Genomic DNA, 15,497 nt, shown 5'->3' with positions numbered 1-15,497 from the left:
TCCAAAATACTCATTTTGTTTTGGATGAATTTCAGATTTTTTAAAAAGACAGCTCAAACTTAGTTAAGTAACAAACTTAAATGTATAAAAAGGTTTTTTTTGCAATGTGTTTTCTGATCCTTCATCTTATTTTATCTTTCCTATTCTTTTCCAATTGTGATAGTGGAACTAATTCACTGCACTTCAATCCCATATACTATCATGCCCAGTATACAGCTAAGCAAAAAGAGACAAACTCTGACTACTTTATTACCTTCTCTTTGAAATGATTACTAATTTCCTCTGCAAATCTAATTACAGCTTCTGATGTACTATTAGAGGAATTTTTCATACCTCACTTAGGAAGCTTGTATTGTAAATCTATATTTATTTGTCCAACTCTCTCTCCAGATTCCTGAGTGTATTATGTTATTCATCTATATGCCCCAATATCTAGCAGAGAGCCTGGCACATACTCTATATATATGTGTGTGTGTGTGTGTGTGTGTGTGTGTGTGTGTGTGTGTGTGTGTGTGTGTATATATATATATATATATATCTGTACAGAACAGAATAGCCGGATCACTTAGCCCAAATGTACATTATAGTTATTACTAGAACATGGGTAGTAATAATAAATATATATATATATATACACACACACACACACACACACATACATTTATATATATATATTTCGAGACAGAGTCTTGCTTTGTCACCCACGCTGGAGTGCAGCTGCACGATTTCGGCTCACTGCAACCTCTACCTCTTGGGTTAAAGTGAGCATGTCTGGCTAAATTTTTGTATTTTTAGTAGACATGGGATTTTACCATGTTGGCCAGGCTGGTCTTGAACTCCTGACTTCAAGTGATCCACTCGTCTTGGTGTCCTGCAGTGCTGGGATTACAGGCGTGAGCCACCCCACGGCCGGCCCATACTAGGTATTTTTAATGTTGATTAATTTAATGTGCACATGCAAGTGTTAATGCATAAGCAAATGGAGCAATTTAAACAAGAAGCTCTGGTAGGTGCTGAAATTAAGAGAAAATGTTCAGTCTCAGACATTGTTCATTGCTGCTTTCTACTGGGCTAAAAAATGTCATATTCTATAAAATGTATCAAGTCCTCAGAATGAAAATGTCACTGAACCCCCTGCCAGACCACGCTATGCTAGCTTGATATTTGAAAGTACTACAATTCATTATGCCAACTGCTGATACTGTTCCAGGCTATGGGGCATCTGCTGAAAATGATGGGAAATAAAAATCTGTGGGTCCCCTGGAAGGAAAGATTCTATGTTTGAAAAGCTGAATTCCAGACAAGAACTCACCAGATGCTTTATGGACTGAAGAGCTGGGTTCCATTTCCTTGGGGACCTGAGCAGATGGGGCTCCCTGAATCCAATCTCGAAGAGGAGTGTCTATGGCAAGGTGCCTGGTTTCTGCCCCAGTTGCTTATTTCCCTTGCCTCCACGGCTACAATGCACAGAAGTGAACTTACCCTTAACAATGTATAGAGCCAATACTTTATAAAAATCTAGAAAGTGCTTCTAAATATGTTTTCTGTGCATTCCTGTTTGTATGGTCAGCTACACAGTATGGAAAATAATAGCAAGCATTATATTAGTTTGCCTTTAGAGGAGGAAAAGTATGCAGGCTGCCAGAGTAGAGAAGAGGTTCACAGAGGTAACAGCTCCGGACCAATTCCATGTGGGGAGTGGGAAGGATTCCACTGAAAGCTCATGTATAACTAACTGAGCATCTGAGAAATATTCCCTGCTGCTTCTTCTTGCTGATCAGATCTTCCCTTCTCTGATATCCCAGCAATCTAGGCTGAGTTTTTCTGTTTTCTTTCCCCTAAAGGTTCCTACAAAGCTCATTTCATCTAATTTTATCTTTATAAAAATAACGAGAATGAGAGAAGCGAAGTGAGATTATAACATGATATGGGGAGCAACACAGAGCGTCAGTTGTGGGCAAGGATTCCACTGTCAGATTATTTGAGTAGGAGCTTAGTTTTGTTACTAATTATTTCCCCCTAGGTCAGTTACTTCATTTTTCCTGTCTGTATGTCTTCATTTGCCAAATAGGGATAGTATTTATGTGTACCTCTTTTCATGCTTAGAGTATTACCTTTGGAATTATGAGGCTCTGAGAAACTGGTGGTGCATCCCTCTCCACAATATAATAATCATACTGTATTCAAAAAAGGACTAGTAAAGACAAAATACCAGAAATCCACCAAAAACTTTTTTTTCTTCTTCCATTACTCCCTTGCTGATAGGTTTGAAATACCAAATATCAAATTATTTCACACAGTTTCATGGATTTGTTTTTGAAAAGTTGTTTTACTGTGTTCCTGATGCCCCCAGGCACATGCCTGTTGGGTAACTCTCTGGATGTTGTAGAGATTTTACGAGAAATAAAAAATGCTTAATATATTATTATTATTTCTCTGAATATGCTGACTCCCTTACCCATCCAGCAATAGCTCCTACTTTTCACGTCCATTTTTATAGTGCCCAGTACAATCGTAGGCACATTGAGGCACTATAGCGTTTATGCCATGGGGGTTTGTCTGAACGATCTGATGCAGGTAAAATGCTCTACTAGCAGACTATTAACTCAGGGATGGCACTCACAGCCACATGTTCTGCTGAGGTCTCATGAGTCCTCATTTGCATAAGGGAATGGTTATTATTACCCTGCATGAGTTATCATGAAGACTTTTAAAAGGAAAGGAGGATTTCTGCAGTGTGCTATTTTACACATGAAAGGAGGCAAGGATAATCGACCTCTGTTTTCATATAAGTACTGAACTATTACATCAGAAAAACTGAAATACATTTCAGTATTCCCAAGATCTAGAAGAAACTAGGCTGGGCCTATAACAAATCAGGTTAATGACACATAAGAATCTGTCAAAGCCTTTGACATTTCCACAAACCCCATCTAGCTTTCTTGTTAAATTTTTCAAAGCAAAACTATCATCTTCCATGTTTTAAATCAGGTAGAAAAAAATTTCTTTCTATACCTGAACTTCTGCCAAAAATATTAAGCCCATTTGCCTATCCTAGATAGGCTAAACCAGACTCTCTCTGAGTCACTAAACCAAGACCCTGCCTCTAGGAAGACAGCACAGAGAAGCCAGAAAATTGTCACTCAGCCCCGAGGCATCATCTCTAGTGCTCACTAGGCTGTAGAGAATAGAATAGTCAGAGCACTTAGCTCAAATATATACTATTGTTATTACAAGAACATGGCTATTCTGTGAGTCAGCCCATTCCAGCTGACGCGACGAAATGACATACTGTATAGTGCATACTGATCCTACATGAAACACTTTTATTTTATTTTATTTTATTTTATTTTTTTTGAGACGGAGTCTCGCTCTGTCGCCCAGGCTGGAGTGCAGTGACCGGATCTCTGCTCACTGCAAGCTCCGCCTCCCGGGTTCACGCCATTCTCCTGCCTCAGCCTCCCGAGTAGCTGGGACTACAGGCGTCCGCCACCTCACCCGGCTAGTTTTTTTGTACTTTTTAGTAGAGACGGGGTTTCACCGTGTTCGCCAGGATGGTCTCGATCTCCTGACCTCATGATCCGCCCGTCTCGGCCTCCCAAAGTGCTGGGATTACAGGCTTGAGCCACCGCGCCCGGCCTGAAACACTTTTAATATAAAAGTTAGCCCATAGCCACAGTCAGTCCGACACTGGTCAAAACCTGAGTATCAGCTGCGCATCAGCCTGGCCAATGCATAAGTCCTTGAGTGAAGGGACATCTCTGTATTTTATCATAGGCTATTAATCTTGTGGGCATTAGCTAAACCTATCTTAAAATGGTTCATACAAGTGAAGACATATCACCACATAAAATCGAGATAGTATTATCCATATTTATATAATGATATGGTAAGTAAAAATATGTGGATCTGTATGGAAAACGTTTAGGAAAAAGTGAAGTGGGAAAGCAAAAAGCAACTGTCTTCCCTAAAGAGTGAAGGATGAGGCATGTGGGAAGGTCAGTGTAAGTAAATTGTAAAATGGTACCAAGCAGGATATGGACCATGACTAATAATAAGAGAAGAGAGGCAATAAGTCAGGGACCTCAACAAGGAAAAGACTAGAGGAAATGAAAACCTGGGGTAAATTGTTTCATCATGACTTTGGAGTCCATGTGAGTTCTCTGCCAACTAAAGCAGCCCTCCCTCCTCTCATCTGGCATGATTTCCAGGTGTCACTGAAGATCTCTTTTTCCTCCAAGTTCCTGCTAGGTTACTTTATCCATCAGGTCCAAAGCCTTTTATTCCAAAACTGGAATAAATCAGAATGCAAATTCTGCTATGAGATTTTGTTCTTACGTGTAAATGACAGATATTCTATTCCTCTCTGAGCAAAGAGGGAAATAAGAACAAGAAAGACACTTGAGTACCCAAATTTGATGAGCATGGTCAACCACACAAGGGCATAAATTGAGAAGCCTTCAAAACTTTCTAAAAGTTTCTCTGTTGTCCAAAAGAAGAAAGATAGGGATTAAGGGGCATTTGCAGGAGTGAAATATTTCATCTCTTTCCCAGCATTGATGCATTGATGCTGGTACACTGTGATGCAGGCACTTCATATGGCAGAGGAGATCGCACAGATTTCATCAAGGAATCAATCATTTTCTCCACAGTGAGCAAAAATGCTTACATAGGATAGGATATTTTTCAAACCTCATCTACCTCAATAGCATCTTCCAAATTTGTGGTAATAAATGTTTCTAAGTGTAATTAAAGGCTGAGCCGATCTAATTAGGTTGATGAAATTTTCAGTGGGACTTAATTCCCTTTAGCATTTCAATCTTTTTTTTTTTTTTTTTTTTTTTTGGTGTCTCTCTCTCTCTCTCTCTCTCTCTCTCTCTCTCTCTCTCTAGAATACTTCCTTAAGCTTAATCTGAGCAATTTTTAGTGGCAGCATTCTAAGTTACCTCACACAGGCAGTGTCTCCACTCTGATTGTAAAACTTCCAGCAGGTACATGTGACTAAAAATAAACTTCAAATAAAGGATTCTAGGTTGTTTTATTCAACACACAGTCCTTTACTACCTCTTCAGTTTCATTTCCTTACTAACAAACTATGCTAAATAATGTTCACTCTGCAGGAGGGAAATAAGTGTTTCAGAGCATTCGGGGGCACAAAGAGACCAGGAAATGCATAATAATTGCAGGAACAGTTCTGAGGGGGAGATTAATGAGGGAGTGCCATGACCCTTCCTGATAGGTCAGTGACGACAGAAACACTTAGGAAGAAAATATTGGGGTAGAAACACATACTAGTGAGATTTTCATCTACCTTTAAAGATTCTTAAAATATATCTGGTGAACACCTGAAGAATTAACTGTGAGACTTTTCTACAGGAAAATGCTTTCCAAGTGGTCTAGGTAAATGGGTAAGATGTCCTCAAATAGAGTCTGAGCATCTCAGACAACATGATTTCTCTTTCTGCAAGGTTTTCTAATCTCCTCTCCTTTTGTAGCAGTCACTCAAAAACTGCTTGTTAGAAAATTTAATTAAATATAAAATGATCGAAAATTCTTAAGCAACATATATTTCAGCTTTCACTCAGTGTTATGAAAATGCAAAGAATATAAACAGGTATTTCTGTCAAAACATAGTGTTGCCTTTGCAAAAATCAGATTTAAAAAGCGTATTTTTAAAAGACCTGCTATCCTCTAAGAATTTCATAGGTATGGGCTGTAAATAATGGCAATTTATTATTTACAATTTTTCTTTAACTTTCTTTTCAAATTTAAACTTGTGAGTCATTTTTCAATGACTACAAATATTTTCCCAGACTTTGATTTACTTGTGATGAACATATGAATCATTAAAAAAAAAAAAAAAAAAAAAAAAAAAAAAACCTACTTTGATCTCTATTTGATTTCCTGGCCATTCAAAGTTCCTTGTCATTTTAAACAAAGCACCATATAAAGTTCAGGTTAGTTTTCACCAAATTATTTTGAACTAATCTTATTTTATTTTGAAATTTGATAATCACATACATAAAAGTAACTTTCCAATTGAGGATTAGTTGTTCTATATGCAAGCAAAGTCTCATTTCAAATAGACATTATTAAAAGGTAAAAAGGGAAAGACCTAAGTTGCATCTAATGAATATGAGATTATAGGTTGTTTCAATATGTTGAGTGATTTCCTTTTTTTTTTCTTTAATCTTTAAGGAATAAATGTGTAAATTCGTGAAAGTGGTATTTTTATACCTTGAGTGCCATTGTTTACAATGAAATAGAACCAGCCATTTAAATATTATATTTCACTTGATAGGGTGTTGTATTTTAATCCTCCTGGACCCCCTCATTACTCTTGGTCAAGTAACTTCTCTAGGTCTGTTTCCCCAAAAGAAGAAAGTTGAACTTAGAAAATGATTTCCAGGATCTTTTCCATTCTAACACTCCAAAATTTCTCCCATAACTTCAGACAAGGTGTTATTAGAATCTCCTTCAAGACTGGTTATGCTAAGAGGGACTACATACTAGACTGAAAACAAAAATGTTATCAGCCAATAAATGAAGTCATATTAAGGGTTTACACATGCAGTGTGGTATAGGCCAGGAAGTCCAAGCTAGAGTTCAGGAAAATTTACATAGACTTTACTGTTAAGAGAGATTCTATGAGAATGAACATGGGTATATCCCTCTCTTTTCAGTAACTCCACAAAGCTGACCATTTGAAATAAGGCGATTTAACTCAGAATCCATGATACTTTGTCACTATTTCATTTCAGAAGTAACAAGAGCAGGGACTTCTAAATAGATAACAGTTCAGACATGGATGGAAACTATGAACAACTAAACAGCCCTCCAAAGTGCTGGGATTACAGGCTTGAACCACCACACTCAGCACTTTGGGAGACCGAGGTGGGCACATCACTTGAGGTCAGTAGTTCAAGACCATCCTGGCCAACACACAGTGAAACCCGTCACTACTAAAAATACAAAAATTAGCTGGATGTGGTGGTGCATGCCTCTAGTCCCAGCTACTTGGGAAGTTAAGGCAGGAGAATTGCTTGAACCCGGGAGGTGGAGATTGCAGTGAGCCAAGATCATGCCACTGCACTCCAGCCTGGGCAACAGAGCAAGACTCCATCTCTTAAAAAAAAAAAAGAAAGAGAAAGCCCTCCAAGTTAGGTATGTTTTGATTTATAGACTAATTGTGCCGATATCCTTCCAAACTATAGTGCATCAGAAGAAATAAAATGAAAAAGATTACACAAGTCAAGAAAAAAGTGACCATGTTTCCTCAAACACATAACACACACCCCAGATGCAGAAGACAGAGGTGGAAGGTGTCTAATCAATAAAAAAGAGTGAATTGTATCCAAACCCCATAGTGACAACAGCACGAGTGAATCTTCCTTTTATGAATTTACCAGCTGTGAACTAACATGGCACTCGGAAGACCACCTGACTTATTTTTTGGTATTGTGGTTTTTTTGTGGTTAAAAGGCCTATATATATATATATATATATATATAGAATACTAAGGTAAGGAATCTTTATCAGTTCATAAATTAGAGGTGTTAATCTGAAGCACAGTTTAATCTCAAACTGTTATTTTAGAGTTATTTTAGATTAAGGCAATTAACTGCAGCTTTATACACACACAAAAAAAACTGCTTCACTTATGCAGAATTATCAGAAGATTATGTGTCTCAGCTGAACTCAGGGATTCACTGCAGAAATCCTCTTTTTTTTTTTTTTTTTTATGATGCCCAAAAGAATTCTTTAGTTAGATTCCCATTTCTGCTAGAGATCCCTCGATTCCCCTTCTTTTTTCCAATCCAAGCAGGATTACTGTTCTCTAGATAAAGCAGGATGTAGGGACTGATTATACTTGGTCTGGCTCACAGTAAAAATGAGGAAGTTGGTACGGGTGATTGAGGATGTGGCTCTGCCCTCCACTTTCCATCACTAGAACGGAGTTTCGGAAATCTTCTAATAAAATCTAAGCATTCTTTTACCACACCTGATATACTTTCTCCGTCCCTGCCTGCGTCCATCAGTCACTGTCTGAGGTGCTCACGTTCTGACTCTTCTGTGTTTCTCTCCTTGTTTTCTAGAACTCTCACTCATCTCACGCGCTTTTTAAATCAAATAACTGTGTTAAATAATTTAATACTTCAATCCTCACAGTCTATTATACATTTGTAAACATTGTTTTAGTTTATAACATATTTGAGAGTTTGTACAATCTTTTAGGAACTCTAACAAACATTTCTCTTGCAACAAGGCTCTTAACTATGGTAGTTAAGGGCACAAGGGACACTGAAATCAGACTTCCTCAATTAACCTTTAGACTTTAATACTTATTAGTTGTGCGACCTTCCCCAAGAAACTTACCTGCTTCAAATCTCAGTTTCTTTGTCTGAAACATGCAGATAATAAAATGTCTACCTATATTGTGAGGATTCCTATAAAGCTCTTAGAATAGCACAAAATAACAGCTCTGGAAATATTAGTACTATAGTAATAATAAATAATAATAATAATAATTAGATTATCATCCTCTACACAGCTTAACACAAACCTGGATCATACTACATATTTGTAACCAGTAAAAGTTACTTTCTGAAAGGTAATCTATCACTCCTACTACAAAGCATGGGTAGGTTTGGCCTTACAGAACTGCACCTCCTCATGTTTGTTAAAACTATTGCACTTTTAAATCTCCCTCAGGACTATTCTATATACATCCACATACTGGGCAACAAATCAACCAGTATATTCACATAAAGAGAAGACAGGGAAAGATAATTCAGTAGTAATTGTTTTTCTCTAACGCTTAACTGAATCAAGTTTATATGATTAAATTATTTACTTTAGAATAAATCTAAGTACATCACTGCTTATCAACAGCACCTATGGCTAACAGTTAGTTAATTCAAAGTTATTTAACTTTGATTTTTAGAAATCTATGCAATTAAATTGTAGCCATACAATGTAAGAGGAACCTCTGGTTCCAGTAGCCCAAAGAAATTGGATTGTGTCTGAATGATTTTTTTTTTTTTTTTTTTTTGAGACGGAGTCTTGCTCTGTCGCCCAGGCTGGAGTGCAATGGCCGGATCTCAGCTCACTGCAAGCTCCGCCTCCCGGGTTTACGCCATTCTCCTGCCTCAGCCTCCTGAGTAGCTGGGACTACAGGCGCCTGCCACCTCGCCCGGCTAGTTTTTTATATTTTTTAGTAGAGACGGGGTTTCACCGGGTTAGCCAGGATGGTCTGGATCTCCTGACCTCGTGATCCGCCCCTCTCAGCCTCCCAAAGTGCTGGGATTACAGGCTTGAGCCACCACGCCCGGCTGAATGAAATTTTTTAAAGGTAGCTTTTATGGAAAATATTCATTAAAAAATGAAATTCAGGAACTTCCCCCAAACCCAATAAATCCCAATATTATACAAAGTTACAATAGGCAACTACAGCTGATAATGAAGGATGAAATTATTGATATCATTTAGTTTGACGTTCTTGCTCAGATAAATATCAAGTAAATTCATCAGATAACAAATGAAACAGTTTTACTTCCTCCAGAACGTGTTGAAAATAAGGGAACAAAATTATTTCATTATACAGACTTATTTTGTTTTAGTTTTGTTTTGAATTACATAGTCGTTCCTTCTCCTATAGCCTAATGTCTTTTTATTCTTTTTTCTTTTAATACTCAAAAAAGTCTTCACCGTATACATAACACCTATGGCATTTAGGTAGAAATAAGCAAGTAAACCAATTACCTTAACTTTAGACCCAGTACTTCTTTTTGTTTGACTTTCTTTTATAGCTAATATCAACTGTCCACACAACTCTCAAATGTAAATTACTTACAGACTAGTAAAGAAGAGGAACCTAATTCTTTCAGAATGATCTATGGGCTGTTTTCCCTCCCCCAATCCTACATAAACAATAGTGGAATACTGAATTTAAAGTTGTGCCATTTGAGTCTGGAAACATCGGTTCTTCAGCAAAGGTGCTTTCATGCTGGATCTGAAATAATGAGATCAGGAATTAGGAATGATTCTGATGACAAAGATATTTACCTCTTTGAGACAGCCCATAAAGTTGTTACTGACTGGTGACCCTGGAAGGTCGGCTGTGCTGGGACTGCCTCCAACATAGAAAAAGTCATCAGACCCCAGCATGGTATAATCTTCTTGCGTGTAGCCCGTTGTGGTAAGAATCCCATCCACTGATATTGTCACCTAGATAACAAAGCACAGGGAAAGGACACGCTATACTCAGACCTAGATACTGTAATCCTGGGATATGCCTGTTTTGTGTTTTGGTTTGGTTTTTTTTTTGTTTGTTTTGCTTTTTTCTTTTTTCTGTTTGTTTGGTTTTTGTTTTTAGACCTATGATGGAACCCATTTTCATGTCTGTTTGAGGTTTATTCTTAGATTCTATTCAACTAGCCCTAAGAGATCTAAACTAGTTAGAGAGTTAACTGATTATTGAACTAGTGTCAGCATCATCCCTATTGCAACTCAAAAGTTATTGAGCAGACACAAAAATGGTGTTAGTAAAATGCTTCCTAGGTTAGTTTTGCTGGTGTACATATTAGTAAAGTTTAGTTGTCTGTTATTAACTAATCACAACGTGCACCTTGTTAACATAAAAGGCGCAAGCTAGTTCCAGCAACATCACTATTTGCACTATTGAGCAGCAATTGTTCAGCATGCAAGTGCCTAAGTCCATGCCAAAGGGAGAGAAAAGGCAAAACAACCAGTAGAAGCGGCACACGCTGATGTGCACATGCAGGAGATACAGTACAGTTCAGAAAAGGAAAGAAAGAAAACAGGGAGAACCAAAGGAAAAAAAAAATAAAAATAAAAACAACTGCTTTGTGATGACGTAAAGATGAGTGGGTGTGGCATCTCCAGCATTCCCAAATCAAGTTTCCATGCCATGCATCATGAATGGTTAGAGACTGGCTGAGCCTGCGGTCACTCGGGCCAGCCACCATTTTGTCTTATCCCGTGTTAACCACAGCTGGATGCAAAACGTTCGAAACGTTAACGATGCCCCTACAGGTGAGTTGGAAAACAGAAGTTGACAGGAACAGGTAAAAATAAGAAGGTCAACAACAGATGAAAAGAAGGAGGTCAAAGTAAGCAGAAGAGTACCAACCGCAGTTCCTCTTTTGTTAATGATGTCTACAGTTAAAAGAAAGAAAGAAAACACACGGCAAACCCAAAATAAGAAACAATTAGAATGATATCTACCGAACAATGTAGTTTGTTTACCATAGCGTGTCCAATGCCTGAGTGCTTTGTGGAGAAGGGGGGAGAAAGGAAATTAAAAACTGTGAACAGAATAACGATCGTTACTTAAAAAATATGATGGTCTCTACCATGTTAGTACATTTTTTGATTCAGGTAACGGTTAGTAGAATGAAACATTCCATGAATGACATGTTAGTTATTAAGCATGTTAGTAACATAGAAAAAGGGCAAAAAAATTTTACAAGAAAAAAGCAGACTAACAAGTAGGCCTCCCACAGAGGTAATATTTTTCCTGCTATTATTGTTCATAATTCGCTACTAGACAGAAACAGACACATGGCAATGTTCCCTTAGTCTTCCTGAGTACATCTGAGAGACATTGGAAAAGTCTAAAAGGGATTCAAAGGCCTAAAGCTTTTCAGCTGACCACTGCAGCCCTATGCCCATACTTGGCCCCTCCTCCACCCTGGCCCACCCCAGCCCCAGGAAATTAGTAGGAATCAATTGGCATTGCCCTACTACTCAATTTTACAGCATACAAGGACTCCTCCTCAACTTCAAAACTTCCTTCGGTCATATTGATGGACTTTAGGGTCACAGTTTACTGCAATGAAACAAAGCAAAGATCCTGACACATAGAATGAGTAGAATGGATTTGTGTTTAATCTGTCCTCCTACACATGCACCCGGGCTGTATAACTACAGTTTCCTTTGAGCTACCAATTCGCAGTTTGGTTTGTAACCTGAGCAAAGGCAAATCTAGAAAGTGGACTCCTCAAGCCCCCACCCTTCCTTCTGTGATTCTCTCAAATGAGCCTCCGGTTTCTTTGTGCATATCTGAGAGAAAAAATTAAAAAAAGGAAAACCAAAGAGACAGACTTATAGGAAACCCGTGGTCTACAGTTGTACTGATGGTGGCCGACCCTCTCCAAAGGCACGTGGAAGCATGCAGGTCCCCCTCCCATGTCAGTGAGGGATCTGGAAGGTCTGGGGTTCTCAAGAATCTTTCAGTTTTACTTGTTTGCCTTAGCTAGACTAAATCTACATTCCTAAAGCTCCTTTTTGTTTCTCTAGCTCAGATAGTTTAAACCTTTCAGAAGCAGGAAAGAAAAGGTTAGACAGTTAACAGCTCTGAAAGAGAGGGCTGTTTTGGTAAAGGAAAACCAGAGACAATCCGGTCATTCTGCAACTGTTCAGAGAAACAACAAATATGTTAAGAATATTAGTTTAAGATCAGCATGTAAGGCAAAAAAATTAGTCACTGTCAACACTTAACAAAATGATACATTGTAATATAAAGTTTCACATAATACCCAAACTTACAATGTTCAATATAAAAGGACAATCTGTTCATTTTCATCCATATATATATACTGTAATCATGTTTTCATTAAAAACATACAGTATATGTGGACCCATAGATTTAGTAAATAGCTGATATTTTCCTAGTATTTAGCATCTCAAAAATTTTTTTAAAAACACAATCAAATAGAAATGGGCACCTAGAAGCTTAACTGGCCTTTCCAGAGTCATTTGGGGTTTAACTTAAAGTATCTATGCTAAAAATAAAAATATCTTCAAAATCAGACCCTTCAGGAGATATGTAAGCCCCTAAAGTCATTTTTCCCCTCAGGGACTTTTCTGGTCCCCATTTTGGGGGTGGGGGGAGGAGGGAGTAGGGACTGATACAATCCCAAATCACAAACACTATTGTTTTGACTACAAAAAAGGAACTGTGATTTAATGACCCCAATGTGCATGCTTCCAAATGATCACCATGAAAACTATAATTTAAAATTAAACCAACAAAAAACCAGAAACACAACAAAATCACACACGTCACAGGAAGGGCAGGTTGCAGGGATATCCTTGCAGCCCTCTTGTAAATTTTCATATGGCCCTGTATCAAAATAGCCTTTGGGCCCCCAGAACTTTCTAGATATGCCCCTGCTCAAGTATGGCAGGAAGATTCATCTCAGAAGAAGAAAAAGTTAATTTGCAAGTGACTCTGAGGAGCCCTGTATCATGTTGTTAGAGTTTTCAAGTACCACACACACAGCTGTAGCGAGAAACAAAGCCAGTTACTCTCTTATCCACTGCGCTGTTACCTGACGCAGATTCCTGGTGACTTTCACATCATGCCAGGCATTATCATTAAACTTTCCATTCACAGGCTCCACTAGTGCTTCAAAGGCCCCTGATCCCAAATTAATGACCAGAGAGACAGCTCCATTTTTCAGGGCAAGATTGACATAATCAGCTGATTTCCCAGTGTGAAGCATCAGTCCATTCCTCTGAAGGGTTTTAAATGACAGAGTTATTTCATCACTGCTGCTTTGAATGGGGTTTTGAGACAAGTCGTAGCAGAAGTATTCAGATCCCTTGAACGTGGCAATATATTCTTCTTTTCCTAGAGGAAAACAGATGATACATACATAAGTAAACAAATACACTATGCAAATCAGCAGATCTTAACAGAAACAATAGCTAATCACTCCCCAAATTAACCCTGCTTAATTAGATTCCATGACATGAACCCTGTCTCAGTCAAATAGTACTGTAGGTGGCAGTATATATTTAATAAATCTCCTCAACTATTGGGCCATCAGCTGCAGTAGCTAAAGCTGACATTCTTGAAAATTCAATTAATTTTTCAGTATCACTGCAAGAGCTCTCATCAGAGAAAGCAGCTCTGAGATGTCTCCAGGGCATGAATCAGGTACCATAAATGCATATTGGATGGTTCCACTCTGCTGACAACAATGGATTCCAAGATGTTTTCAACATTCTCTCCATCCAACTGAGGTATTATTTTAATTTTCAGTGAGACATTTATATTCAAAGATCTTTTTCAATGAAGAGACAAACAGTTTTATCATTGAGAGACCATAACAAATTATCTGGTAAGGAGAAAGGAAAGAAAAAAAAAAAATAGAATCTGGTCTGGGAGTAAACAGATCTCCTACAAAGCATGTGCATTTTTTTTTCTCTCTGGATGGAGGGAGTAGCGATAGAAAGTCTAATGGAGTCAGCTGGATTATTGATCCATTCCCTGGTCTCATCAAGCAGATGGTAGGGCTGGCTGTTATGACATTGGTAAGAATTCTAGCACATCGTCATGGGGATAGCATATAAATTAAGTCTCAACATTTTCTACGTATCTTAGTCTTTACCAGATTTAGAAGTAACAAAGCAGATCTCACAAGATGCTAGACAGATCATATAGAAAGGTGGCTATTTGGAAAGAACACACTTCTCCCACTGATGAGGTGAGCTGAACCAAAGGAAGAATGTAAGCCATAAGTCCCCTTGACTTTCTAGGCAATAATGATGCTGTGCCAAGAAAAATGAGACAGCATGATTGGGAATCAGCTTCTGATAAACTATAAACATATAATTTAAAAAGGTACTGGAGAAACTTAATCTGTCCCACTGGCAACATACTATCACTATCATGCCCCGGAGAGGGTTGATACATCAGCAGGTGTTGCACTCTCCCCTGTAATAGGTTTTTAATCTCAGGAATTTTCATTTGATTGTCAAATAACTCATGTCCTGGAATCAGAGCTCAAATCACTTTCAACGCATCAAAGCCAGATGACCTGCCTTCCTGGATGTAGAAAATGCCGTCAGTGGCTACAGGTAGTCAAACCATAGCAATAAATATCATGGTGAGCACCTAGAGGTATTCACCAGGAATTGAGTCCTGGAATATTAGTCATTGACTACTAGTAAATTATTAGCCAAGACTATCACTCAGACCAAATAATTCTGAGTAAGAGTCATAGGAAGGACATCTCAATCTATAATAGTGAATCCCTCCCATTCAAACACTGAAAATATTGGCGAGCACCTCCCAAGGGTTAAGCCCAGTACCAGTCATTAGGGATAATGAAGTGAACACAATGGACTTAATTCCTGTCTCAGAAAGTTATAGTCCAGGTGTCTGCTCCCCTGGTCAGTCCAACATGGCAAGTGGTTCAATATTGGGCACAAGCACAACTAGATATTACTATTATACTGAGAAAAATGTGGGTCAAAACACCAGTTTGGATTCCAGTTTGGCCACTAGCTGTCACTAGAACAATTATTTGTTTTTCGAATTTCGCTTTCTGAAAATGGTTAGAGATAGCAATCTTTCAGAATGAATGTGAAGATACAATGAGATAATGTCTGTGCAGACATCTGGTAAAGTTGATACGTTGGTGATAAATAGTAGGTATCTTCCTGCTTGCCTAATTAATGTGATA

At 38.2% G+C, this 15,497-nt stretch overlaps 1 protein-coding gene and 1 long non-coding RNA gene across 25 annotated transcripts in view; one reads left to right on the top strand and one right to left on the bottom strand.

Annotated features, from left to right (window-relative positions):
- NRXN1 (neurexin 1) overlaps window positions 1–15,497 on the bottom strand; it is a 1,134,455-nt gene that overhangs the window by 705,821 nt on the left and 413,137 nt on the right. For 12 of the 22 annotated variants that reach the window (XM_050753719.1, XM_050753720.1, XM_050753731.1 and 9 more), the window contains 3 exons: window positions 13,356–13,657; window positions 11,248–11,292; window positions 10,066–10,227 (listed from right to left, as the gene is read on the bottom strand). The exons of 1 other annotated variant lie outside the window; for it this stretch is intronic. In XM_050753719.1, the coding sequence (XP_050609676.1) occupies window positions 10,066–10,227; window positions 11,248–11,292; window positions 13,356–13,657 (509 nt within the window). The remainder of the gene's footprint in view (window positions 1–10,065; window positions 10,228–11,247; window positions 11,293–13,355; window positions 13,658–15,497) is intronic. 9 more of the 22 variants (XM_050753726.1, XM_050753729.1, XM_050753730.1 and 6 more) reach the window with 2 other exon arrangements.
- Window positions 13,908–15,497, top strand: part of LOC126933718 (uncharacterized) — a 58,645-nt gene continuing 57,055 nt past the window's right edge. For all 3 annotated transcript variants that reach the window (XR_007718713.1, XR_007718715.1, XR_007718714.1), the window contains exon 1: window positions 13,908–14,052. This is a non-coding gene — a long non-coding RNA (uncharacterized LOC126933718). The remainder of the gene's footprint in view (window positions 14,053–15,497) is intronic.

The sequence above is a fragment of the Macaca thibetana genome, chromosome 13, assembly GCF_024542745.1.
Source record: "Macaca thibetana thibetana isolate TM-01 chromosome 13, ASM2454274v1, whole genome shotgun sequence".
NCBI lineage: Eukaryota > Metazoa > Chordata > Mammalia > Primates > Cercopithecidae > Macaca > Macaca thibetana.
The sequence above is the reverse complement of the archived record's forward strand: the minus strand, read 5'-3'. Positions and strand labels throughout refer to the sequence as shown.